Here is a 25428-nt window from a genome sequence, read left to right as displayed (position 1 = left end):
GTTTAAAAAAAAACCCACCTCAAAGTCTCAAGTAATAAATCAAAAGTGTCAGTATTAGAGCATGTAGTGAATGCAAAAGATGCATTCATAATAATTACAAATAAAAGTTCTTTTAATCACAAACCTACAAATGTTGTACACTTACCAAAGTAATTTGCTTTGGTGAAGTTGACCAATTACTGTATTACTTCTCTCAATATGTTACATTATTTATTCCAGAACTAAAATACGAATGGAATTTCTTAGATAATTTTTTTCCAAAACTGTGTGTGAGAATGTTTTTGCATTTTGAAAAATTAAGAAGCACCTTAAACATCAGACCATGCACCTAATTTTTTTTCTGTTAATTTTCCTGCTATCAATAGCAAACAGGATCAAAGTACTATAATTAATCTTCCTTGAAGTAAGGACAGTGTATAAAAATTTTTAGAGTAAACAAAATTCAGCTTCTAGAACATTTACAAAATGTTATTTCTATCCTAATGATCATACCTCTTGTCATTTGCAAGATACTTGACAGTAGTTACAAACCTTAGTGCCATGCCAAAAAGTATCCCAAATGTATTCCCTCATTGCTTACTTTACTGCAAGTATCTACTAGATATAAGTTCTGTTACTATTCAACATTATTTATTACCTAATCTGAAGTTATTTGGGAAACAGTTTCAAAGTGAGGTCATGTGATGCTGATAGGGTAGTATAGAAGAAAAAGAGGATATATTCCTCAATTCTTTTAAATCCTAGCTTAGTGACAAGAAGCAAACAGCATAGATGGTGGCTACTTTAGCTAATTGCCCTTCTCTTTTCATCTCTTGAAGTTTACTGGTTTAATTTAAAAAATCTTCCTGAGATGTTAGAGGGAAATAAAATCTTCTCTGATTTGAGACTGGAGATAAAAGAATACCAAACTCATTACAGTTCAAAAGGCTATCAGCAGATAAAAGCAATGAGGAAGAGAATAAAATTGCTGTAGGTAAGGGAAACTACAAATAAATATGGTACTGCTTCCACCTTAGAAAAACAACTGTGTTTTCCTGGATAATTTGAGCTATGTGACAAAGAATGTTTAGCCCTGGATACTGAGGTCTGAGTCTCCACTCCAAAATGAGTATTTTTAAAAGATTTTTAAATCATTCTGGTTTTAATATATTTGTATATGCTCTTTTCCAGTCTTCTGAAACTTAGGAAAACTGTAATGCTTTGGGCCTTCATTTAAGTATGCAGTATACATTCATGTCAATGATGTCCAGACCACTTCTCAGAAATTTGTGGGTAGCTGGTATAAATCATAATTCGCAAGGACATTTGTCATAAAAGCTAAATTAAAGTCTATCTATTGTGATGCTGAAAATAGTCAGTATAATTTTTAATACCTCTTCAGTTAGTAAATTTGTTCAGAGTGTAAAGATTATAGGAAAAACCAGAACTGTTGGAGGTGCTTGCTTACCTGTACAGTGAATAATCTAGTGAAATTGCTTAACAATGGGGCTCCTTAACATAACACATGAAGGGCTGGGTCCTTAACTTAAGGTATTTGAAAAAGACCTGCTTATTTCAGGTCAAGACAAGAAGCCAGGCTAATAATGAATGACTTACAAATACCTGCATCATATTCTATCCACTTAAAATGCAGGCTAACATTTTCTCAGCTGAGTAAATGAATCTCCTGGTTCCCAAAAAAGTCCGAACTATCCTGTTTAATATCTGCTTTGTTAAAGCCATATGGATGCACCTGATGTCTATGAATCCATCTTTATACATGGAATAATTTTTACACTGAATTGTTTTGTGAGTGCCTATATCTCTGAAATACCAGTAATCATACCTTTCTTTGTTACCCATGTTTTGTTTTCAAGTTACTCTTTGTAGTAACCACACACCTCACTCTCTCTTTTATTTTTCTGTTTTTTTTTTTTTTTTTTTTTTTTGCCATATGCAGAGGATTACTACTTCAGGAAAACAGCAGGTTTTCAGAGGCATTGCATTACTATAAACTGGCAATTGGTAGCAGACCCACACTAGCTTGTAAGTATTTTAACTATACAAGCTTGTATAATATTGGCTATAGTTTTCGTAGAAAATTTTCCTACTGTTATATAACACTTTCCTTTTTTTCAGAAGCTTTTAAGTCAGAAAGCAAAAGGTGAAATTGTGCTCTTGAAAGCAAATGTTTATTAGTAAGCAACTACATTTAATGTGGTGCAAGTAAGAAGCAGGTAATATATTAACACTCAGCAGCACTACTGGAACTTTAAATGCTTCTAATGTGGGGTGTTGAGCCACAGATACTACTGCGCAAATTTTCAGACTTCTGTTTTCTGTTTCTTACAGCCAGTCCCTGATATTTATGTGAGTGTGAATAATACAAATATTTTTTAACTCCTTTCATTTTTTCTTGCTTGCCTGGGGAAAATGGAGAATAATCATTCAGGTGTTGCCAGTAATAGGTTCCAAAATTTAGTGGTGCTATTTAAGATGGCTGAGACTTTTGTACCTTCAGTATTAATCTTCTCTGTATGTATATATGTTTTTATGTATGTGTATATTTTTTGGAACACTTCAAACAGTGGTGCTGTATGCTTTTTACACTCCTAAAAAGAGGAAAGAAATAGAACACCCTGCCTAACCAGCGATTCCTTCCCTCCATACTCAGTCTTTATAGTTACCTTCTTCTTTCCTTGTCTCTCAACTTCTACCTTTTATATGTTCACATATGTTACATGTTCACACTCACACCAATTAGTGATTTATGCTATTCAAAAACCAAATTAGATCTCCACAGGATCACTACCAGATACTACTTAGAACTGAAGCAGTAGATATAGCATACTAGAACTCCATTAAGAGATAACATTTTTTGCTCTTCACAGCTGCCTATTTAAATACTGGTATCATCCTGATGAACCAAGGGAAGACAGAGGAAGCCAGGAGGACTTTTGTGAAGTGTTCAGAGATCCCCGATGAAAATTTGAAAGATCCTCATGCTCATAAAAGCTCTGTTACCAGCTGTCTTTATAATTTAGGAAAACTTTTTCATGAACAAGGACACTATGAGGTAAAACTCCAGATTTGTAAAGAATATGTTTATAAAATCTTCTTATACAAATAATACATACTGCTTCCACACAGACTTTCAAAATATATCACATGCATGAATTTATTTGATTTCACCAGATTAAAATTAGCATTCTCTACAGAGAATATTTGCTCTCTATAGCCACTGGTGTAATGCTATTAATTAGCAGCATGATGTTTCCATGTCAGAGTCAACATTAGCAGTGGTCACATCTGATACGTGTTAATTCATTGGTTTTGGCTTTGTACCCATAGCTGCTATGCAAGGATAAAACCTGATTAAAGGCCAGTCAACCTAAAGTGTAGAGGCATTATAATTCAAAACACAATAAGTCCATCTTTAGCTGGAAAAGTGCAATTATGCATGCATTTAAGTCTCCAAAAATAAGACCCAGTTGAAATAATTTAAAACTTTGGTGATTAAAAACATTCCATTGTGTGTTATTTTCAGATATCTTGATCTAAGGGGTTGGGTATTTTTAATGTAACAATAAACTGCACCCAAGCTGTCCCATCTCATTTACACATGCAACTGTGACTGTTGTGACTCCTCTCCATTTTCCCTGATGAACTTAGCTGAAACTGGACATTCACTTGAGGTTTGACCTTTAGCAGTATTTGAAAGAAATTCATTCTCTCTTTGCACTGTCAGGCATACTTCAGAACAGGAGTTGTGAGTGGTTTTGATCCATGTAAAGTATTCCTTACCATGGCAGTTATGTCAGCTGTTTAAGATCAGGCATTCACAAGCTGGACAGATTCCCTGTCTTCTGTCTGCTGCTTCCAGCTCTGTCAAGTGGAGTTACTAATTGGTTAAAATACAGACAGATAATGCATATATACAGAGAAGAGAACAGCAGCATGTTGTCTGCACAGGAGTTCAGTGCCTGCAAGATAAAAGGGCTTTTAAGAATATAAAACTTCAGATTTCTTCCTGGTGGCCATTGCAGCCTTCATAAGCTGTGACTGATGCAGAGCTAGCAGACTGACCAGCAAGCATCCAAAGTAGTGAATGAATAAACGCGTGACCAGGTAATTCAAGACACAGCGTATTTGCAAAGGGATTCCAGTCTTGGCTTTCTTGACTTTATACTGCATCTCATCCTTTCTGTGGAGCAGACTTCAGTTGTGAGGATTATGCTTTGTTATTGTTTGGCAGTAGACAATGATTTCTTTATTTTTAGGTCACTTAGTGTAGTTAATCATCAAAATGTCCTTTGTCTCCCATGCAGTAATACTCCATATTCTTTGACAGCCTATAGAATTTTATGTTTATAAACTTATCAGTCATTAAGAGGTATGAAAAAATGTCCTTGTTACTTTTGCCCAGAAAAGAAGTTGCAATATTTGAACTAACTTATCTCTTGTCTATAAGCCTCACAAAATTTGGTAAAATTAAGGTAAAAAAAAAAAACTTTTTAAAACAAGAAATTTTGTACTCTCTGTGTAATTTTTGATGCTGTTGTGTTTTCTCTATACCTTTCATTTGGGGAAGGAAGATAATTTGGTTTTACTTTATATGTGAAAGGATGCTTTTTAAGTTGGTGTTTTCCCAGCTGTGTGTCTCTTTTCAGGAGGCCCTCACGGTTTACAAAGAAGCAATACAGAAAATGCCAAGGCAGTTTGCACCACAGAGCCTATATAACATGATGGGTAAGTGCATTGTTAGTGCTTCAGAATGATATTTGAGGAGTCAGGGTGAAACAAAACACCTTATCCAGGCAACTGGTGCTCAAATTAATGAGCTAATAAAACCCAAAAATAATTACCTTCAGTACAAGCCAAACTAGGTTCAGAGCTTAAATGCCAGCAACTGCAATGCTGGAAAAGGTGCAATAAATGATGAGACTTTTAGACATTGGATGCCTTTAATAGTGTCAATGCAGTAGTTTTATGTTTAGAATGCGTGGATTAATGTTTTTCTTTGTCTCTAGAATCTCTCATCCACTACTCATACACTTTGAAGGCCCCGTGTGCCCACATGTGTGTCAGTGTTAGATGTTGACATTCCTTGTAAACCAACAAGGCAAACAGACCCACAGAGATAGTTGGACTTTTTTTTTTTTTTTAAGGTTGTGCCAAAAACTTATTTCCAGCTGATGTACTTTAATTTAGATTAATGAGAGAAGTCTTATTTTTCTTCCAGGACCAGCTATCTGTCCTTCATGATTTTAAGAGTCCTTTGAGTACTGTTAAAAACCATCAATTTATCTGTGAGGTGTTTCTGTTTAACTTCAGTTCCTCATATTCTTCATTAAATTTTTATAAGGGATACATTTAACGGATAAAAGAAGGAAGATAATATAAATTATTACTTATAGTACTCAGATCTGAAAACAAGAGGGCTGGTTCTTATTGTTCCAGAGATGCATGTAAGTGGAATTCTCTCTCAAAGCTCATGTGTTTCTGCTAAGGAACCTCAGTGTTTGGCCCAGTACTCTCTTGTTTGGAATAGAAAGGGATGTAAGAGCCTTTACTTTAAAATAGTTCAAAGTGGAGCAATTAAAAATATCTGTGGAAACAATTAGGATCAACAGGAAGCATATGGGGTTTTGTGTGGTTCCCCCTGCCAATGCCACGTATACAAGGGAATGTATTGGTTGATACAATTGCTTTCACACAGTTCTTGACTACTTTCTAAGGAAAGACATCTATTAGTACCTTACAAGTACTAGGGCACAGGAAAGCATAAAATTGTAGATGTAACTGATGCTGTATGTTTGAAAAATGTAAATGCTAGATTAAATAGTTCTCTTGCCACAGTGACAAAATATCTAATGTCAGTCTAAACACTTTCTTAGCAGTTCGTACAGTTCAATGGAGAGTTACTTCTCCCTGAACACTAAGCTTTACCAAATTGATGCCAATAGGTAAAATCCATAAATTGCACAAATTGATTATTATATATACTTGTGCCCACTCTCAGTCTTAGGGAAATTATTGTTTTATCAGTTTTTATTTATCAGCATTTGCTAATCAATTTGGTGGTGGTATCAACAGTCCCCACTGTGTGAATTATTGGTGTCCTGTAGTGACTTCTCTGAAGTTTGATTGTCCTCTTTAGCGTAGATACATTTTTCATAATTCTGATAAAAGTGTTCGTCAGAATACAAAATTGGAAGGCATAGACCAGTGCTGTTTCTAGCATGTAATGCTTGTCCCATTGCAAAGCAGGCTTGGGCTACCCTTTTTCAATGAACAGATGCTACCTTTAAAACCACTATGACCTATAAGTTTCTTCAGATTTTTCTCTTTTTTTGGTTACTTTTTTAGGTTCAGGAGGCCTTTCTCAATTTCCTTAGTAAGCACAGTCTGTGATGTCCAAGTTCACCATGTTCCTGGTGTTTACATTTTTCAACTCACAAAAACACAAAGACTAGCTCAGTCCTTTGCCCAGGCTTGGCTCCTGATATACTTCCTCCCTTCTCTCCTTAGCCCATACTCTGGTTTCTGCTTCCTTTAAGCTGCTGCCAGCACTTCATGGATGTCGTGGTGGCATAACAAGACATGGTCAACTGAGTGTACCTTAGCTCCTTGGGGAGCTCTGAGAATTTCAATTTACCATTAACATAGCTTATATTTGTATTTTGGTTGCTGCTGTGATGGCAGCTTTTGCAGGGAAGACAGAGCTTGCTTCACACTGGTTGCTGAAGTGTTGCTTGTAGGTTATGCTGCAAAGGTAATCCACAAGGCTACATGAAGTTGGGTAGTGACTTGAATGGAATGCAATGCTACTGTATTAACAGGACTCAGACTGATTTGTTCAAAGCTGTCCTGGATGTGTCTGGATAAGCCTACCTGGCTGCATTTAGTCTCTTCTACCTGAGGTGACAAGACAGAGCTAGGTAGCTGTGCTACTTTTTAGTGTGGAAAGAAAACCATGCCTCTGGGGAGTAATGAAGCCCTTCTGATTTAGACATCTATTTAAGATTATACACATAATCCCTGCAAGCATACTTCTCTAAAAGGAGCTTGCTAACTTAGACTTAGTAGCTCAAGTTGGATGAGATAAATCCTAGATACCTTTTCAGTCATCTCTTTGCTTTGTGTGTGACAGGAGAACAAGGCAACTGCATCCATTATCAGGAGTGCATCCGCTTTGCAGCTCATGCGGTGTCACTGAGTATCAGAAGGCCGCCTGGAGTGTTTATTTCTGTTTTGATGTTCAAGACAAAATTATAAACATGTTCGCTGTAACACTTTCTTTGATAAACAGCATTACATAAACTTGTCTGCCCACTTCTTGCCTTTAAAAGGGAGACTAGAGGAACTGAAATAGGCCAGTCCTGTCTCATGTGCTTGCAATTGCATAAACCTGACTGAGCTCTCCCCACTCCTTGTATGCTCACTGCTAGGGAGGAAGGGGGAGAAAGTAGCAGAAGGAAGTAATCTTCCCCATCTCTTTAAATGTGGAAAAAGTCTTCACAGCTTGTCATGAAATCCAAGAGAAGTCACAGTTTGAGGATTAACCACTGTGGTTGTTATTGTGATGGCTCTGGCAATCTCTTTGCTTGGTTGAGTGGCACACATATTGCTACATATTGGCTTATCATATAAGGAAACTGTGTGTTCTCTAATTGTTAGTAAATGCTCATTCACGTAATTGAAGATTTTTGGAAGGTTTTTTTACTCCTGTATGATGTACATGACCTACTTGAAAGAGAATAAACAGGAGATGAACTGTTTAAACTGAATCAGGTTTGAACTCCAGCACTCTGAGTGCAGTAGCATTAACACTCCAGCAGTGCTAAGCCTTTACACCACCTGCTTTCCCTGTTTGTTACACTTCTTTTCCTGTGCTTGCTTCTATTGGCCTTTTGCTCTGACAGCCCCAGTGACTCATTCCTCTGGTGTGTCAGTCTGCCTGACAGACTCTCATCCTTTAAAGCAATCTGTAACTTCCCTCTTAAGGGGAAAAAGAAATATTGGGGCTCAAGAAGCAGGCACCCATTTGACTTTGCATTTTTTTCATGGCACAGAAGACGGGGCTGTTATACCAGCATCAGATGTTCTAAGTTTGTGCATATGAGAAAGTTGCAAGGAAGATTCTGGTCTCCTGTTGCTGTGATTTATTTTGCCAGGTGTGCAACAACTCAGCTAAGGAAACCATATGTTTCTCTGGCATTGTACCAAGAAATAAAACCTTTTCATTTTTTTTCCTTAGGAGAACCCAAACCAGCTAAAAATTGAAACTTTAAAACTGGAATCAAAATAATTATTCAACAAGCTATATAAGGTTGGCTTGGTATTTATTTTCTGTATACCATATTGCTTTGATGTAAATTAAAAAGTACATGCTAAGGTTACACAGATTAATTTGCTTGGCATGACAGCTTGCACTACAAAGACCAGAGTCCAGCTCAGCTGTATTAAATAGGTAATATATTTTGTTTAAAGTTTCAATTAAAGCTTGAGGTCAAAAGACAGAATGGTCCCTGTGGGATCTTGAGCACTTTAATGCCAATATTAGGATTGCTTAAGAATCGGCCTCTGCTCTAGATGTCTTTTGTGTTCCTTGAAATCTGATATTGTACAGTTGATTGTATTACATTGCTTTTAAAACCACACTAGCCCACCTGCTACAGTAATTCATACTCCTGACAGTTAAGTGGTGTGAAGTGGACCATGGAGGCTTTATTTTAATACCAAACAGTAACAAGAAAGATGGTGGGGTGGCATTGTTCGGGTTTAGATTGGCAAGATACTGTCATAAAGACAAATGTCTTGATTGCACTTCATCTGCCCTTGCAAACTAACATCTGAATATCTATTTTCAAATGCACTTCAGGCAAAGCCTTAAAACATTCTTTATGAGAAATGCAAGTTACAAAAAAGCTAACATTGCAGGAGTGAATACAGTTCATGATGCACAAAGTTTAAATTTCTCCTTGAGAATCTGCTGGATTGCACACGGACAGAAAACAAATCATACACAAGTGTACAGTTCAGAAAAGGGGAGCCAGATTTTACATCTGGTGCAGAGGTTTATATCATAAGTACAAAGGCTTAGCATGCAGAGAGACTTTCAGTGTTGATGATTATAACATAGCTATCACTTTACTTGATTATACTTTTGGGTGGACGTGGCTGTTTCTACAAACCTGTTAATATTGTTAAGGTTCCTATCCCATTTACCCCTTGCTCCCATTAGATGTTTTCTTATTGAATTATTTTGAAATACTGTTTAGAACTCCAGGAAACCTTTTGGTATAGTTTTACTGTGCATGCTGAGCAACACTTAATTTATAAGATCCAAAGATGATTAAGCTGTGAAATACATACCCCACATCATAACTTATGCAGAGTATGGTACCTGCACTTATCTAAGCTTTAGTCATCAGTGTGCTTCCTGTGCATCTCATGAAGTTTTACTGGTAATTTCTTACTAAGTATACATTATCAGTCTTTTCTTTTTTTCTTTTAAAACTAACTTGGATGGGAAAAGGGTGGTTTTTTTCTTCCATATGTACATTTTATTGCATGCTCCATGGAAATAAGAATGGTGTCCTCTCCAGTGGTGATGGGAATAAAATGCTGGGCTTCCTTCTCTCCCCCTTCCCACCGTCATTCTGATCCTTTAGCCCTTCCCCCTCTGAGACTTTGCAGATTGTGGTAGTTTATATCTGGTGTCCAAAGCTAAGTAGCTAAGTGTTGGATCCAGCTGGCAGCAGTCCCTGGTGATGTTCCGCAAGGCTCAGTATTAGGGCCAGTCGTTTAATACCTTTACTGATGATCTGGATGAGGGAATTGAGTGCACCCTCAGTGAGTTCACAGATGACACTAAGTTGGGTTGGGGCTAGTGATCTGCTGAAGAGCAGTAAGGCTCTGCAGAGGCACCTGAACAGGCTGGATTGATGATAGGTCAAGGCCAAGTGTATAAGATTCAATAAGATGAATTGCTGTGTCCTGTACTTGGGTCACAACAACCACAGACGGGGGGCAGAATGGCTGGAAAGCAGGCCAGAGAAAAAGGACCCGAGGCGTGTTGGTCACCAGCAGCTGAATATGCACCAGTGTGTGCCCAGGCATACTGGCTTGTACCAGAAATAGTGTGGCCAGCTGGACCACAGAAGTTACTGACTCTCTGTTCTCTGCACTGGTGAGACTACACCTTGAATCTTCTGTCCACTTCTGGGCCCATCACTACAATGAAGATATTGAGGCACTGGAGAATGTCCAGAGAAGGATAGTGGAGCTGATGAAGGGTCTGGAGCCCAAGTCCTACAAGAAACGGCTGAGAGATCTAGGCATATTTAGGCTGGAGAAGAGTCAGGAGAGATCTTATCACTCTCTTCACTACCTGCAAGTAGCCATCTGGGGGTGGTCTCTTCTGCCAGGGAACCAGCAATACAAGAAGTGGAAATAAGAACAAACTGTGCCAGGGGAGGCTGGACATCAGGAAGTATTTATTCACTAAAAAGGCTGTTAAGAATTGGAAATGGGCTACCAGGGAAGTGGTGGAGTCACTATCCTTGGAAGTGTTCAAGAAGTGACTGGATGTGACACTTGGTGCAGTGATCTAGTTGACGTGATGTTCAGTCAAAGTTTGGACTTTGATGTCTTTTTCAACCTAAATGATTCTATGTTTCTAAATAGAGATCTTAACCAAGCTGGGTAGGAAGGTTACAACAGTGGATTGCTGGAGATGGTAATTGATTCAATGTTTGAGAACATGTTTGGGTTTTTTCCCTCAGGTTCCCAGATTTTCTTAGTTTTATCGCTTTGGACTATTGATCTATATTTTAATGTGAAATCCTTGAGTTTTCTTGGGAAATAGTCTGAAAAGGCTGATTCTAAGGATGAAAGGCATTTTTCTTTTAAATATGCAGGGTTTTATATGAAAATAAGTAAAATCATAACATTCACAGACCAAAAATGTGGTCCAATACTGAACATGGACTACCGGGATCCCAGTTAGGCATGATTCTAATGGAAAGTGCTTCTATTAATAGAGTTTTAAAGAAACCTATACTGGCATGAAAATGAAATTACAGTAATTTCACGATTATAAGCCACACCATTTTGACTAAAATTTTGCTCCCACCCTGGAAATGCGGCTTACACTCAGGAGCGGCTAATATGTGAAAAATTTTCTGAAATTTCCTATCCTGGAAGTGCAAACCGAGGTGCCGAGCCGAGCCCTCACAGCCCGAGCTGAGCCAGTAAACCCGCGATCCCACAATTCTGTTACTATTTGGCAACTTTGTTGCACGTGAGTCCTCACGGCAAACGACAGAGCGACTTATAATCAGGTGCGGCTAATTTATGGACAAAGAAAGAAATGTTGCCGACACCTGGAGATGCGGCTTATAGTCAGTGCGGCTTGTAATCGTGAAATTACCGTACCTATCTTGTGCGAACTCAATGCCTCTGTTTTTGTCAGTATGCTTCTTTCTTTGGAAGCCTTTGTATAGCAGGAAAGAGCTGTGCTGTGTCCACACTGTTCCATGCTGCAAATGATGTTGTTTTACCCTTCATTTATATCTGTTTTCTACTTCAGGTATTTTCCTTCAAAAGTAGCTTAGTGATCTAATTAAATCAGATAAGGCTTTGCTTCAGCTAATTGAGGCCTTTAAGAATTTGTACAACCAAAGTAAATGTGGATTTATTCCCATCCGTCAAAAACCCTGGTAAAATACAATAAATTCTTTGGAATCTTCAAGGAGATTATTCTGTAAAAGGAAAAAAATCGACCCACAATATGCTTAGTCTATGCAGAATTTGATGCTCACTATGTTCACCTGCTTCAGCTGTTTCAAGGAAGATGTCCATGCACTGCATATTTATAAACAAAACTGTTAATCTGTTGCAGTATATCTTATACATAAATATAGTGTAACATCAAATTGTGCTTCTTGTTATGTTATGTTATGTTATGTTATGTTATGTTATGTTATGTTATGTTATGCATTGGTGCAAAAGGGGAAAAAAAGGGAAATCTTATATCAAGACAGGTGCATTTACAGTAAGCACATCTGCCACCTTGATTTGGACAAGAAAGCTTCACAGTCAAATTATCAAGGACACAAACTCCTTGTGGTATTGCGACACACAGGGACACAGACCTCTCCATCATTTTCTAATTGTTTTACTCCCAGTTAAAAGAAATTATGGAGAAATTAAGTTTAAATTCTGATGGAATGTATATATTAGAGATTTTTATTTTCAAAGGGCATCTCCATCTTCCTTTGTGTTTTGATGTCTAGTGTCTTGTCCATGTCAAATTTTATGTTTTTCCACCCTGAAATTTGAGGGGCACATAAGTAGCATACATAGGGATGATGCAAGGCAGATTTACCCTACATTGTCTCCTTTACGGAGATAATTTTGTGGCAAGTAAAATCCACTTGAGTATGAGGATTTTAATTTTGGTGGTGTAAATCCAGCTAAAAGGTATCCTATTTCTGATTCCTTTGAAAGTATTAATAGAAATGTTAATGAACTTTGTATGTACTTCTTTAAATGGTGTTTCAATGGCATATTAATGTTTTTCTTTCACTACATTAGTAAATGAGAATTACAGTTTAATAATATATGATCTCTCTAGTAGAATAAGACAAGAAATAGTTTCATAGAACTCAGAAAATATTAACTGAACTAACCCCTGTGAAGGTGGAAACAGTTTTGAAATACTGATTGATCCGATTTCACTCCAGTCTGAATTTATTGCCACCACTCATTGTGCAGGCAATGCTGCACATGTCTGTGTTGGTACAGATTAGGGACTGGAAATAACTGACCATATATATCTTAAGGTTCTCACTGCCATGAATTTCTTTCTCTGTTGTTGTTACCTCTGTTGAACTTTACAGATTTGACAAGTTTTATTAATAAAGTGTCTGTGTGTGATCTTTCAGATTTTTAGCATGAGATTTGAAAGGTTTTTGCAAAAAAAGTAATTGTTAAAGTAAATATAGAAATCTGCTTACGTGTTTGTTTGCATATTTTCTGCCAGTGGACACTCTTGTTATCTTTCTCATGCCTAAATCATTTGTGTTGCAAGTTTATAAGAATGCATGATTGTAAATGGAAAATATTATTTTTCTTATTTTAGTCTCAGACACCCAAATGCATCCTGAATTACAGAAATTAATTCATACATGTTTTCTCTGACATTTTGTTGGAAAATTATCTCAAGGTGGCATTGCTATTATTAAATGGTATCAACCTAATGCATAAATTCACTTGATTGAATTAATGGTTCATTTACCTGTTGCTTGATTCTGTCCTGGGTTTTGAGTATGGCAGTGGTAGGAGCTGTTGTCAGTTTTCAGCTTTTTCGTTTTTTTATTTAGAAGACAGAATTAATAGCAGACCCCCTAACAGTGCTTCCTTCTGTAGTAATCTACATTCTAATTATTTATAACATCAGAATTCCTGATACATGTTCCTCAGAAAAAAATATTCAGCTATAGAGAATTACCTGCAAAGAGTCACAGAATCACACAGTCAGCTGAGTTGGAAGACACCCACAAGCATCATTGAGTCCAACTCCTGACCCTGCACAGCACTATCCCTAAAGGCCCTTCACCATCCTCATTGTCTTCTGCTGGGCACTCTCTAATACCTAAAGATCTTTCTTCCATCATGGCATTGGAAACTGCCCCCAGCACTCGAGGTGAGGGTGCCCCAGATCAGAGCAGAGCAGGACAATCCTTTCCCTCGCCTATCTGGTGATGCTGTGCCTGAAGGACACAGGACACAGCTGGCCCTCCTGGCTGCCAGTGCACAGCTGACCCATGTTCAACTTGCCATTGACCAGGACCTGTTACGCAATGCTGATTTCCAGCCTTTTACTCCTCCATCTGTCCATACATCCAGGGTTACCTCATCCCGGGTGAAGAATCTGACCCTTGTCTTTGGTCAACTTCATATGGTTGATGATTTCCCATCTCTCTGGTTTGTTGAGGTCTCTCTGCAGAGCCTCCCTGCCTTCAAGGAAGTCAACAGCTCCTCACAGTTTTAATCTGTGAAGTTCAGGGAATAGTTTCTTTCTTTATGGTTTAATATCTAGATTGACATCTTACAACTTTGTTTCTAGATTCCCCACTCAGAAATGTGCTCAGAGTTTTAGGAGTTCAGTTTGTGAAGTAGTTGCTCTCTTAAAATCTATCAAAAACTGAATTTGCAAGTACTCCAAAGTTTTTAATCTCTTATATCAGAATCCATAATGATAAATAGATGAGAACCTTGGATCTATGTGATATTTGGCAGTGCATTCAGCCTTTACTACCTGCAGATAATAGCTCCACCTCTTGTGGCTGCTTACATTACTCTTAAAGCATCTTGTTTAAATTGCTTGAAACTCTGCCAAGCTGCAACAGGTTGGGGTGGAATTTTCCACTTGAAGAAAAGAAAAGGACAATATGGATTCCTCGATTCCTCTATGCTAATGAATCAATGACCTGTGGGAAAAATAGTATGCAATCAAATAATTAATCATTCTGCATTAAAGCATGTTTCTAGGGAGAGGAGTTGAGGGGAGCATACAGCTTGACTTCAGATTCCTTCTGTCCTTTCAACACTTAATGACTTTGTTTTGTGCAGATAAAGTATAATGTTATGTCACTTATTTGTGAGTGCTGACATAGTGAAAAAAATCACATGTGATGTTACTATCACTGAATTTGATGTTCATATTCTTTGGGGGTTTCTTACCTGTTTGGATTTTTGGAATTTTATTTATTTATTTATTTTTAATTTAGCCTTGGTGTTTTTGAAGGGAATTGTTCTATCTTTTTGGCCCTAACCAGCAGCAGAATTACTTGAGTGCTTCTGTGTGTATGATCAGATATCCAGACCAGTGCATGAGTATGAAATGCAATGCAGGTCTTTGATTTAGAGCAAGTAGAATTTTTTCCCAAACAGGGATGCAAACCTCTAAGTATAGCAGGCTTTTTTGAAAAATGTCTATTTGTTCTTAACAACTATGTTGATTTCCCTTAGCCTTGGCTCAGTCAGCATAACTTCTGTCTCTGTATCATGCTCATTTTATCTGAGGTCTGAAGTTTGCTGGCACCACACCCTAACTCCTGAAACTCAAAACACAAGTGCCACATTTTGCCCGGGATCCTTCTCCTCTGGTGACAAAGACAGAAAAAAAAATCTGACTTTCTATGAAGAAAGTCTTCCATAGCCTCTGTAAATATTCAAGATAAAGACATAAAGTAACTACCATGCTATGAGTTACTTGTTTTTCCTCTTTGAGAATCTTTTTCTCCAAGTTTTGTGGGTGTGGTAGTTGGCTTCAATCTTGATTAAAGAACTTTGGCCCCTCTGTCTCACTGGTATCTTCACAGTTATTAATTTCTGTGTAGTGCAGAGCTGGAGGCTGTGACTCATTTGGGGGGAGCCTTAGCTGATCTTTACTTGGGTCAACTGTAGTCTCTTGATCCTCCAGCATTAGTATTTGATAACCTGTAACTTCATAATTTTTGGAAGATACTTAGGCTTTTATTAGAAATGGATCAGCTGCTGGGATGATGAAATCCTGAATCTTCAGTTGGCATTTTCAGACTGTCATTGACGTAGGCAAGGCCACATTTATATCTCGTCCTTGTGAAATAGTTGTGTAATTACAGAGTGTTAATCTGAAAGCTGTTATTCTTCACCACTACCTACTTGTTTCATATTGATTGTTTCCAACCTTTGAGGAATTTGCTTCTTGAAGAAAAAGATTTGCTGCGTATGCTGAACTCTTTCTCAGAAACTTCATTACTACAAATATCTAAAACTAATGTAAAATATGTATAGAATTAAGAATAGGCTTTCTGATATCCCATTCATATATTGTTCTTCAACATTTCCTGCCTCAGCCTCTTATTGTAAAGGATTTCACTTTGAGAAACATCCAGTTTCAGTCATTTTGTGTGTGACTTCTTAAGATTAGCAATTTTAAAATAATGGGTGTTGTTTTAATTTAAATAAATTGTGGCAGATTATCTAAAATGATCTACATTCAGAGATTAGATTTTTTAATGTCTTGACCCTCCCTTCAATATACTTTCAGGACTGGTTTCTTAAACTTCGCTAGTTTTTGAAACAAAATTTAAGTTCTTGAGTTATTATGATTAAATGCAAATATTTTCCATGTTCTCCCTGCTAGTCCATACTTTGCAATGTAGAGCAATGGAAAATAAGTAGTTTTTTCTAAATTAGATGAAGTAAAATTTCTGTTACTTTGAGACTTTTGACTGAAGCTTAGTAGGTGGTGCTGTCTCTGGCGATTCTATTCCAACAATGGTTTTCATCTCCGCTGTGCTATTTCAGCCCTAATAAGGCCTTAACATAATTTCCTCACTCAAGTGTCTCCAAGGCTTTTTGTGTCAGGGGTGGTTGCAAGTGTTCAAATTACTTCACTTTCTTCTAGATCTCAGCACATTTAAAACATAGAAAATTACAAGATAAGCAAATTGAAGCCTTGAGAAATTTGTGGCATCACTAGCATTTGTTTGACCCTGCAGGAGAAGCCTATATGAGAATGAGCCGGCTGCCTGAAGCAGAGCACTGGTACGTGGAGTCATTGCGATCCAAGAGCGACCACATCCCAGCCCATCTCACCTATGGAAAACTGCTGGCTCTGACGGTGAGTTTATCAGCACCTCCTGGGAAGTGGTCTCAGGTCCTTTCAGTAGGTTAGGTAAAGGGATGGGAAGACTTTGGCCTGAAAATTGCTTATTGCCCTATTTGTCACACTGTTTCAGTTATTCCTTTTAATGAAGGACAGGACTTTGACAGCATTGAGTTTGTGGTTTTTTTTTTTTTTGTGATGCATTGCATCTATTCTTGAGGTAGCACCAACTCTGTGCTGGAAAAAATAATTTATAATGGCACAGGAACTTTGTAATGCACAGTAAGGAGCTCTCTTCTGAAAAAGCCTTTATTATAAGTTCTTTGGATGACACGTAATGGAATTAATTCTATAAGATATTCAGTGTTTGACTCAGGGCTCTTGGAGCAGCATATGGCTGGGTGTCACCTATACTTTGTGAATAACATGCTTTGAATTTACACTTCTTTAGAAGTATCTCTTTGAGCATGTGAAAGGAACTACGTAACTATTAAGAGCTAGTTCTAAAAAATCAGAAGACTGGGACTTCTTTATTTCTGTAAATTTTACTTAAGTTTTGACTGCGGGTGTGCTTGTAGCTTCTAACCCCAACCCCATATGATAGTTATAGCAAAGTGCCAGCCCTTCCTTGATGTTCACACATTTTGAAGATGAAAATAGATTTCTATTTTATCAATTCAAATAATTCTGGTTTAAAACTTCCTACAATTTGTTTTTTGTTTCTAGTTCCCATTTTTCTTTTGTTTTTATCTATTCTACGTTTGCTGTCATTGTTTACCTTAGTGGGTTCATATTTGTTTTCTGTGCTCTACTGATGCACCTCTCTTGAGTCCTTGTGCCACAGTCTGAATATTCCCCAATTTAAAGTTCCTCAACTTTTCACCTTGTGATAAGTTTTTCTATAGTCTTGATTGTGCTGTCCAATCTTCAAGGAAAAAATATCTTTTATCCAGTGGGAAACAACAGCTCATGATTAATTTCAGGAGATCCATTACTGGTAAAATTATCTGATTTTGGAAATGGGGAAGGAATTAGAACAAAAGTCTTCTGTATGAGTAACAGGTGACAACGTAGTTTGAAAGACTTAAAAAATGTTATCATGTAATTGTGTTATCATGTAATGATAAATGTGTTATCATGTAATGTTAAATGCAGAGTTTTATTGAAAACTGCCTGGAAGGGAAGGTTTTAACTTGCAATGGAAGTCAAGGTGGTAATGTTATTTCCCCCTGCCTGTCAGCTCCATGTCCTGAAAAGGCTTTTTTTTTTTTTTTAACAATTTCAAGTTACTGTTAAAATTGCTGGGGTATTGACAAATATATGCACCCACTGTTTATCTTCTTCTGGAATAGAACTACAAATAGGTTGTACAGGAAAATTTCCTTATGTACCTTACTTTTCTAGCAGATATCTTTGTATCTTGCACCTAAGAATAATAGCAGAAAGATCTTTAACACAAGCGTGTTAATTTATTGGAATTGCTGAGGGGAAGTGTTGTGGTTTAGGAATTGTATTTCCCAATTTAGTGTTCCCACTGTAACACTCCAAACCACACACTGCTTTCTCACTACTTCCTCTCCCTCCCGCTGTACCAGGCTGGAGAAGGAGAATTGAAGGCACAAAAGGTAAAGACCATAGGCTGAAATAAGAACAATTTACTGCAAACAGTAATAAAATAAGAAAACAAATAGTAAGAGCATCAGTGGTAATAACAAAGTGTACGAGATAGGCAAAAGATTCAGATGGGAATGCTCACAGCGCAGAAACCCCTGGCGATATCCAGCTGTGAAACCATGCTCCTTGATCCAGAAGCGACCCCTTTCCCCCTTTCCTGGATGGGGAGGTGGTGAAGGACAACCTCAGGGTCCTGGCCATGCCCCCTGCTGGCTACTGCAAATATTAACCCTGTCCTGACCAGGACAGGAAGTAAAGAGTTTTCTTAAAATCCAAATGTTTGTTTGTTGGTTTGTTTGTTTGTTTGTTACACACACACCTCCCCTACCCTGGTACTCCTCTACTTAATTTTTTTCAACTGCCGAGTGTGTGAAATATGAGGTCTGTTAGGGAAAGTCTTGCAGTAGTTTTGGGAAACAAGGTCTCACAGTTTTCTTCAAAATAACAAAATCCCCAAATCCAAGAAGTGCAAACACATTGTGAGCCGCTAATTCATTTTTTTTAAATTATGAAAGTGCAGTTATAGAATTAAAATTTAATGTTATTATCTCACTTTTAGAAAGAAGCAATGAAAAATCTGCTTGAGTTGTAATAGTAGAATTGAACTGTGTACATTTCTCTGGGGATATAAAAAGAAGATATGTGGGGGGGGATCGTGCCTTGAGCATCTGAGCTGTGTTTGTGGAACAATGTGTCTCAGCAAAGAGAAGAACTGTATACAGCTTTGAACACTGAATTCTGCACTATGATAGGCAATAAAATACCTTTTCCTTTCTCAACACATTTGCTTTCCTATACTTGCTCTGTGCCATAATTGTGGTCTAGTCTCCTCACATTTTTTATTATCTCCTGGCACTTTTTTTAATTACTTGTGCTTCTCATATTCATGGTAATAGTACAGAAAGAGTTGATGTTCATTCTATTGACAGCTGTATAAGCTGAAAAGATGGTGCTTATGTTCTGCTGACTTTCAGGAATTCACAAGCGTATAGCAAGAAAATGACAAAATATTTACAGATGGCACAATATTTTTCTAATGGATACTTCATTAATGAAAAATAAATTTCCTTTATCTTTGATCTATTGAAAATTGGCATTAATTCCAGTTAGTTCTTTGAGCTACAAGTCTGAAAAAATATTCAACACAAAAATGGATTAAGAGATTTGGCAGTAAAATATGTATATGTGGGTTTTGTCTCCATTTTGGTCACTTAATCAATTTTGCAGGTTACTGTCTGCTCAGTGATTCATAAAATGAATTTTGTCTAGTTTCTGGTTTACTGAACTGACCAAGTATTAGTTCCCATCGCAAATATATAATTGCTGTTACTGACTTCCTGGAAGTCTTCATAAATTTCCTTGGGATTTGGAATAGAGCTTCCCCCCTTTGGCATAGCTATTTCAGCCCAATCCCAGCTTGAGCTACCCCTGTGATTTATTTCTCTGTTACACTTTGCTACCTGGGTTAATGATAATTTTCTCATAGCCTTTAAATTTAAGAAAGAGAAAAGGCTACTTCAGTTTGTTTTTGGATGTTAAAGAAGAGATTGTTACAGGCTTCTTTGTCATCTTCTGTTGGACTCAAACCTTTGAACTTTTTACAAACCTTTTTCTGAATATAGGTAGAGACAAAATAAAACTTCTCTATGTCTCTTTTCTAGGAAAAAAATGTGAAGATGAAATGGGAGACTAGTAAAGTGAAGGGTGGATGTAGATGCTAATATAGATATAAAACTTTTCCATCAGTGAAATTGGGGGTGTAAGGGAGGAGAGGAGGTCATTTCCAGACAAGTTCCTAAATTCTAGCCAAAGGCAATTTTAATATAAAACCCCCTAGCAGTAAAGTCAGACCTGTAAAGTTCACAAATTCAGCTCTGTTTTACTTCCTTACTTTAATTTCAAAGTAGTGGCTTAATTTTAACCTCAGGTTTTCTGCCTTCTCAAGCCTGTTGCCAGTATTAATGCTTAATGAAAGCAGCATCACATAGAATCAGAGATTCATTTAGGCTGGAAAAGAGACAAGTAATACCCAAATGGACTTGGGCATGTTGCTGTATATGCAGGAAAAACCAGACAAGCTTAAGAGCTCCAGAGGAGTAGCTAATGAATTTACAGTCCTGTTACCTAATATCATAAGTCACAAGAATTTCCTAGCTTCTATATTAGTTCATGTTATATGTTTATATCTAAGAATTACAGCCCACTAAGCTACAATTTTCTTGAAAATATGTTAGGACAACATAATTTAGTGGTTGAAAATCATGATGAGTAGTTCAGTTACTAGAATAATTGGAAAATAGCCAGTTGTCTGGGGCTTAGGTTTGTCCTTGTTTTATATTTTTGAAACGACATGTAGCTGTTTAGAACTGTAGTGCTTTAGCATTATGTGCTTTTCATACCTTTAACTTGCTAAGCTGTTTAAATTACTTGAGGATTTTATTTTGCAATGTGACATGTTAGTTGACATAGCCAATCTTCTGGTAGCTTCCTACTGCAGCATCTGAGCCTCATCCTTTGCTTAGGTAATTTATTTCTACATTACAAAGAAAAGCATAATTTTTTAAAAGGCTTTGAAATTGCAAGACTCCCAGCTTTAGGATAAAAATGAGTCTGTCAAAAATGATAGTGCCAGGTGATGCCTTGAGCATCTACTGTAATTCATTTTCCATTATATGACCTGACCTTCTAGAAGAGAAGGCACTGCCTGTCATGCTAAAAAAATCATTTGCAAGTAAGGCTTTAATTTTTTTTTTTTTTTCCTCTCTACTACTACTTCCTCTCTACTACTTTAGTAGTCCTCAAGAGAAGAGCAAGAAACCTTCCCTCCTAATGTCTGGCCTCTTTGCCATCAGTCAGTGGTTGGTTGTTACAGTAGCATGCTAGTCTGAGAAGCTTAATTTAAATTAAAAATAAATGTTTTTAAGTTTTATTTTATCTATTTTGAGGGAAGTTGAGCCCTCAAATGACTCTGCATAGTTTGCAATAGTGACTCTGATTCCTAAAGTACTTAGGGACAACCTTATATTGTAACATTTAGTGTGTTGCATCTAGGAGCTACAGACTTTGCTATATTTCTCTGGAAAAAATTGCGCAGTATTTTCTTGCATTTTACATGGTTCCACACAGTGCTGTTAATCTCCTATTTTTTACTGACTTGAAAAAACATCCAAAATGCCATAAGAAAAAATTACTTTGCCGTGTAAAATTTCAGTGCTGGAGCTCCAACTATTTAATTCAGCAATAATAATCCTAGAAGATTCCCTATGATATAAAAGATTTTATTTTAAGATGTTTTCTTCAAAAGGGGATTGGGAAAAGGCAGTCATAGACATGATAGAGACAGGCAGCATTTTGGATTAATATAAAAGTAGAGTAATTTCACGATTATAAGCTGCACCATTTTGACTAAAATTTTGGTCTGAACCCAAAGTGCGGCTTATAATCAGGTGCAGCTTATAAATGGACAAAGAACAAAAAGTTGCTGTTTTAGTTTGGAGGACAAGTGTCTGCTGAGAAAGGCAGGAACTTCTCTTTGAAATGGAGAATATAAACCCCCTCCCTCCAAATTATTAGAATTTTGAAATCAAGGGGCTTTCAGGCAAAAATATGGAAATTAGGAATAACAGTTCTTTTCTAGGGAAATTAAAATAGAAATACAGTACTACAAAGAAACAAACTCCAAACCCTGACAAAGTCAGAGTACAACCTGACACCCCATCAGGCAGGGTGTTGGTAGCAGTCCCATTAAATGGTGGCTGCAGTCCCCTTGCAGTGACAGATGTGATTCAGTTGGAGCAGTGCTCCTGTAGAAGGTGCAGTTTCCCTCCGGCGATCCAGTGGTGATGTGGAGAAACCCCATTTTCCTCTGGAGTCCAGTGGAGAAAGGGGCTCCCTTAGTGTCCCAAAACCTCTGTTTTTATCTTGGTAAGAAATGTTGGGCTCTTCCCCCTGGCTGGAGCAACTTCCAATGGGATGAAGTAATTTTATGAGTCCCACAGTGGGACTCAATGGGCCATTAGCAGAAAATGACTGGCTGGAGGAAGGATGGGTTGTGAAAAGATAAAGAACAATGCCCTGCCTGGTTTCAGTGGATGTCCCATTAGCAGAATATCTGCCGTTGAGATAAGGATCACTGCCCCCACCCTCAACAGATGGTGATAGAATAGATACCTTTTATCACACTCTGTATTGTAATGTGCGGCTTATAATCAGGTGCGGCTTATGTATGGACAAAGAATGAAAAGTTGCTGGCACTCGGAAGTGCAGCTTGTACTCTGTGCAGCTTGTAATCATGAAATTACTGTAACAGGATTGTGACATTCAAGTATCAACATTGAAGTTTAGTACCTTTCTTTAGTTTTGAGATAATTGCTCCTAGGTGAGTGACCCTACTTTTGCCTGCAGTTGATTGTTGCTTTTGCTTCTGACAAACAGAAGACCAGTTAGGTATCCTGCCATTTTTGGTTAGTTCTGACATTACTCAGTGTTGCTATCAAATACCCTCCTGTATTCAGTAATTGGTGTAGCGCTTGACTGTCATCTCAAAACAAATATAAATAAATAACAACATAGAAATAAATGGAAGATAGGAAGAACAGAAAAGAATGGGACAGCAGGGGTGAAGGAGAATGGTGTACAATGAATAGACTAATTCAACATTTACTATTCCTCTAATTACTTGCTGCTGATGTTTCAGCACAGAAAGGAAATTTGCATTTCTGTTGGAAAAATCTGTCATATTGTCATCTTTAATGTCACTGGTTCATTGCTACTTTTTTTTGTCTCTCTAGATTTGCACAAATGGGAAAAAAGCAGGAATGATGGAGAACAGTTACAATGTCAAAAGAATCGTGACTATCTTTAAGACATAGCAGTTGAAATGCTCTATGTTAAATCTAGACATGATCTTCTAGAACAGTTTCTTCTTTTAGTAATCAACTCCTTTAAAACAAACAAAAATATTTCCAGTAATACTTAGGGGACCAATAAATGCCTACACACAGAGAAATCTTTAATTAGTGAAAAGGCATTTTCTGAACAGGTCAATTTTAATTAGATCAGCAAAGCTCTTAAGTATTTTGTTTTGGGAAACTATATCCCTTGGCTGTTAGTACTGCTTCTAGGAAGATTTTTTTTTTTTTAAATTGGATATGTCCGTTAAAGTCACATCATGGCAATATAAAAATTACACTGAATTCATGAGACTACCTTGCCTAAGAAATCAAGTTAAGCCAAGCAATAGCCTCTACTCCTTTTTGTCTTGTATTCAGTTTGTGTTTGGTGCCTGGCACAGACACTGTGATCTTTCCTGCCACTTGAAATCTGTTGAGGGTTAAAATTGATACATGCACAGTTTGTATTTAGTTCTGAGTTTGCAAAATAGGAGTTGTTTTCATTTTTGTTTCCACCTTATATGCAATTCACTTGCAGGGGCTAGAAGGAACAGGTTTCCCTCTTCAGTGGGGAAAATCAGTTTTACTGACTTCAGAAGTGTGAACCCTTTTTTAAAAGGTTTTGTTATCTGGTGTATCTGGAGCTTTAACACCTCCAGTCTAAATGACAGGATTTCCGAACTACAGAAGTTTCAATAGCTGACATCTATTGAGCTTGTGTTTCTTCAGAGGCTGGCTGCATGCCAGAAGTATTCCATCCATAGATACACTTTCCAGTCCCCTTAGGACATGTTTGGCTGCATGCCAGTTGTAATAGAATTAATTGTAAAACAGAGTATTTTCATTTAAATATAGCATATCTGTCTAGTTAATAAATGACTCTGGAACAGGTATTTAGGCACATAACCCCTCTGTAACCTCCTTTAGGGATCTCATCTTCGGTATCATGTTTCTAACTTCCGGTACAGGAAAGGGGGAGCCCTAAACTTCTCACTTTACTCAACATAAATTTAAAGCTTGTTACAGAGAGCATCACTGACACAGGATGAACTGCTTTCATGAAAGAATAACAGACCTCTTTGGGTTTGGAAGCAACCTTAAAGATCATCTAGTTCTAACCCACGAAAAGAGAGATCTTTTTTTATTATTATTACATGGTTGAATATAGTTACTCTGTGCATAGCAATTTTGTCAGCAATTTGGAAAAAATAGGCCAAATTTTGCTTAGAATAAATTCATAGGACTCAGTGAAAACAGCACGTGAAAATACTGAATTTATATTCTACTGGCTGGCCGGTAACATAGGAGCAGATATTAACACACTTCTTTATCAGAAAATATAAAATGTGGTTTAAGACTGAACAGAAAAGAAAGAGACTAACCTGGAAATTTACTTCACATTTCATTGCATATTTTTGATACAAAATGGTCAAAGTTTAATGACTGAAGTGAACATTTCAATAGGGCTTTAGACAGTAAATAAATCACAAGGTATAGAATGAAATCCATTCTTTAAAAGTTTACTTAAGACTTTACACAATATTTCTTGGTTCCAACAATGATGTAATGAGGTAAATTCCTTCCATACTTCAAGTTACCACAAAAGAAAGACTAAAAATAGATACATCCTTTAAAAGAAACACCAAACAAAAACCCCCACCACAACAGAACAACTGAAAAAAGACTTCCAAGGGGAAAAAAAATATGCCTACATTTCTTTTCTATAGTTTAGAATACTTTAATAGAACAAGATTTTGGTTGTAGGAGACACATAAACCAAGAAAATTGATGTCAAATAGCTTTAATATATTATTGATTAATTTGATGCATAATACTTGAAGAAAATGTCACCTTAATAGTCTCTCAATCATGTCCCATGCCAGTAAAGTTTTGAGCTGTGCTTTAAATTTCTAGATCTGTGTGTCAATTCATATGCAGTGGTGTCACATTCACTAAAGCTTAAGCTCCAGTAGATTCTTGCCAAAGTCAATGGGCACTGTTTCAATCTCAACTCTCTGGTTGTCATGCCTTTAATTATCACCGTAGATGCATACTCAAGAACACAGTTTATGTTACTATTCTGTCAGTTAACCTTGGCTCATAGAAGAATCACACTGACTTCAGCAGTATCTCAGTGAAGCTAGTGGATGGATTTTTACTCACCAAAAATCTGCATGTGTTTGAAGGAGGAATAATGTTATATATTAAGATGGAAAT

General features: G+C 37.1%; 1 protein-coding gene across 1 annotated transcript in view; it reads left to right on the top strand.

Moving 5' to 3' along the window:
* The window catches only part of TMTC2 (transmembrane O-mannosyltransferase targeting cadherins 2), a 245508-nt gene that overhangs the window by 168481 nt on the left and 51599 nt on the right, over positions 1-25428 (top strand). The window contains exons 5-8 of the mRNA XM_033058311.2: positions 1940-2025; positions 2871-3055; positions 4650-4728; positions 16539-16660. Coding sequence (XP_032914202.1) covers positions 1940-2025; positions 2871-3055; positions 4650-4728; positions 16539-16660 — 472 coding nt within the window. The remainder of the gene's footprint in view (positions 1-1939; positions 2026-2870; positions 3056-4649; positions 4729-16538; positions 16661-25428) is intronic.

The sequence above is a fragment of the Catharus ustulatus genome, chromosome 4 (genome assembly GCF_009819885.2).
Source record: "Catharus ustulatus isolate bCatUst1 chromosome 4, bCatUst1.pri.v2, whole genome shotgun sequence".
Taxonomy (NCBI): domain Eukaryota; kingdom Metazoa; phylum Chordata; class Aves; order Passeriformes; family Turdidae; genus Catharus; species Catharus ustulatus.
Note: the sequence above shows the minus strand (reverse complement) of the source record. Positions and strands in the feature narration are given on the sequence as shown.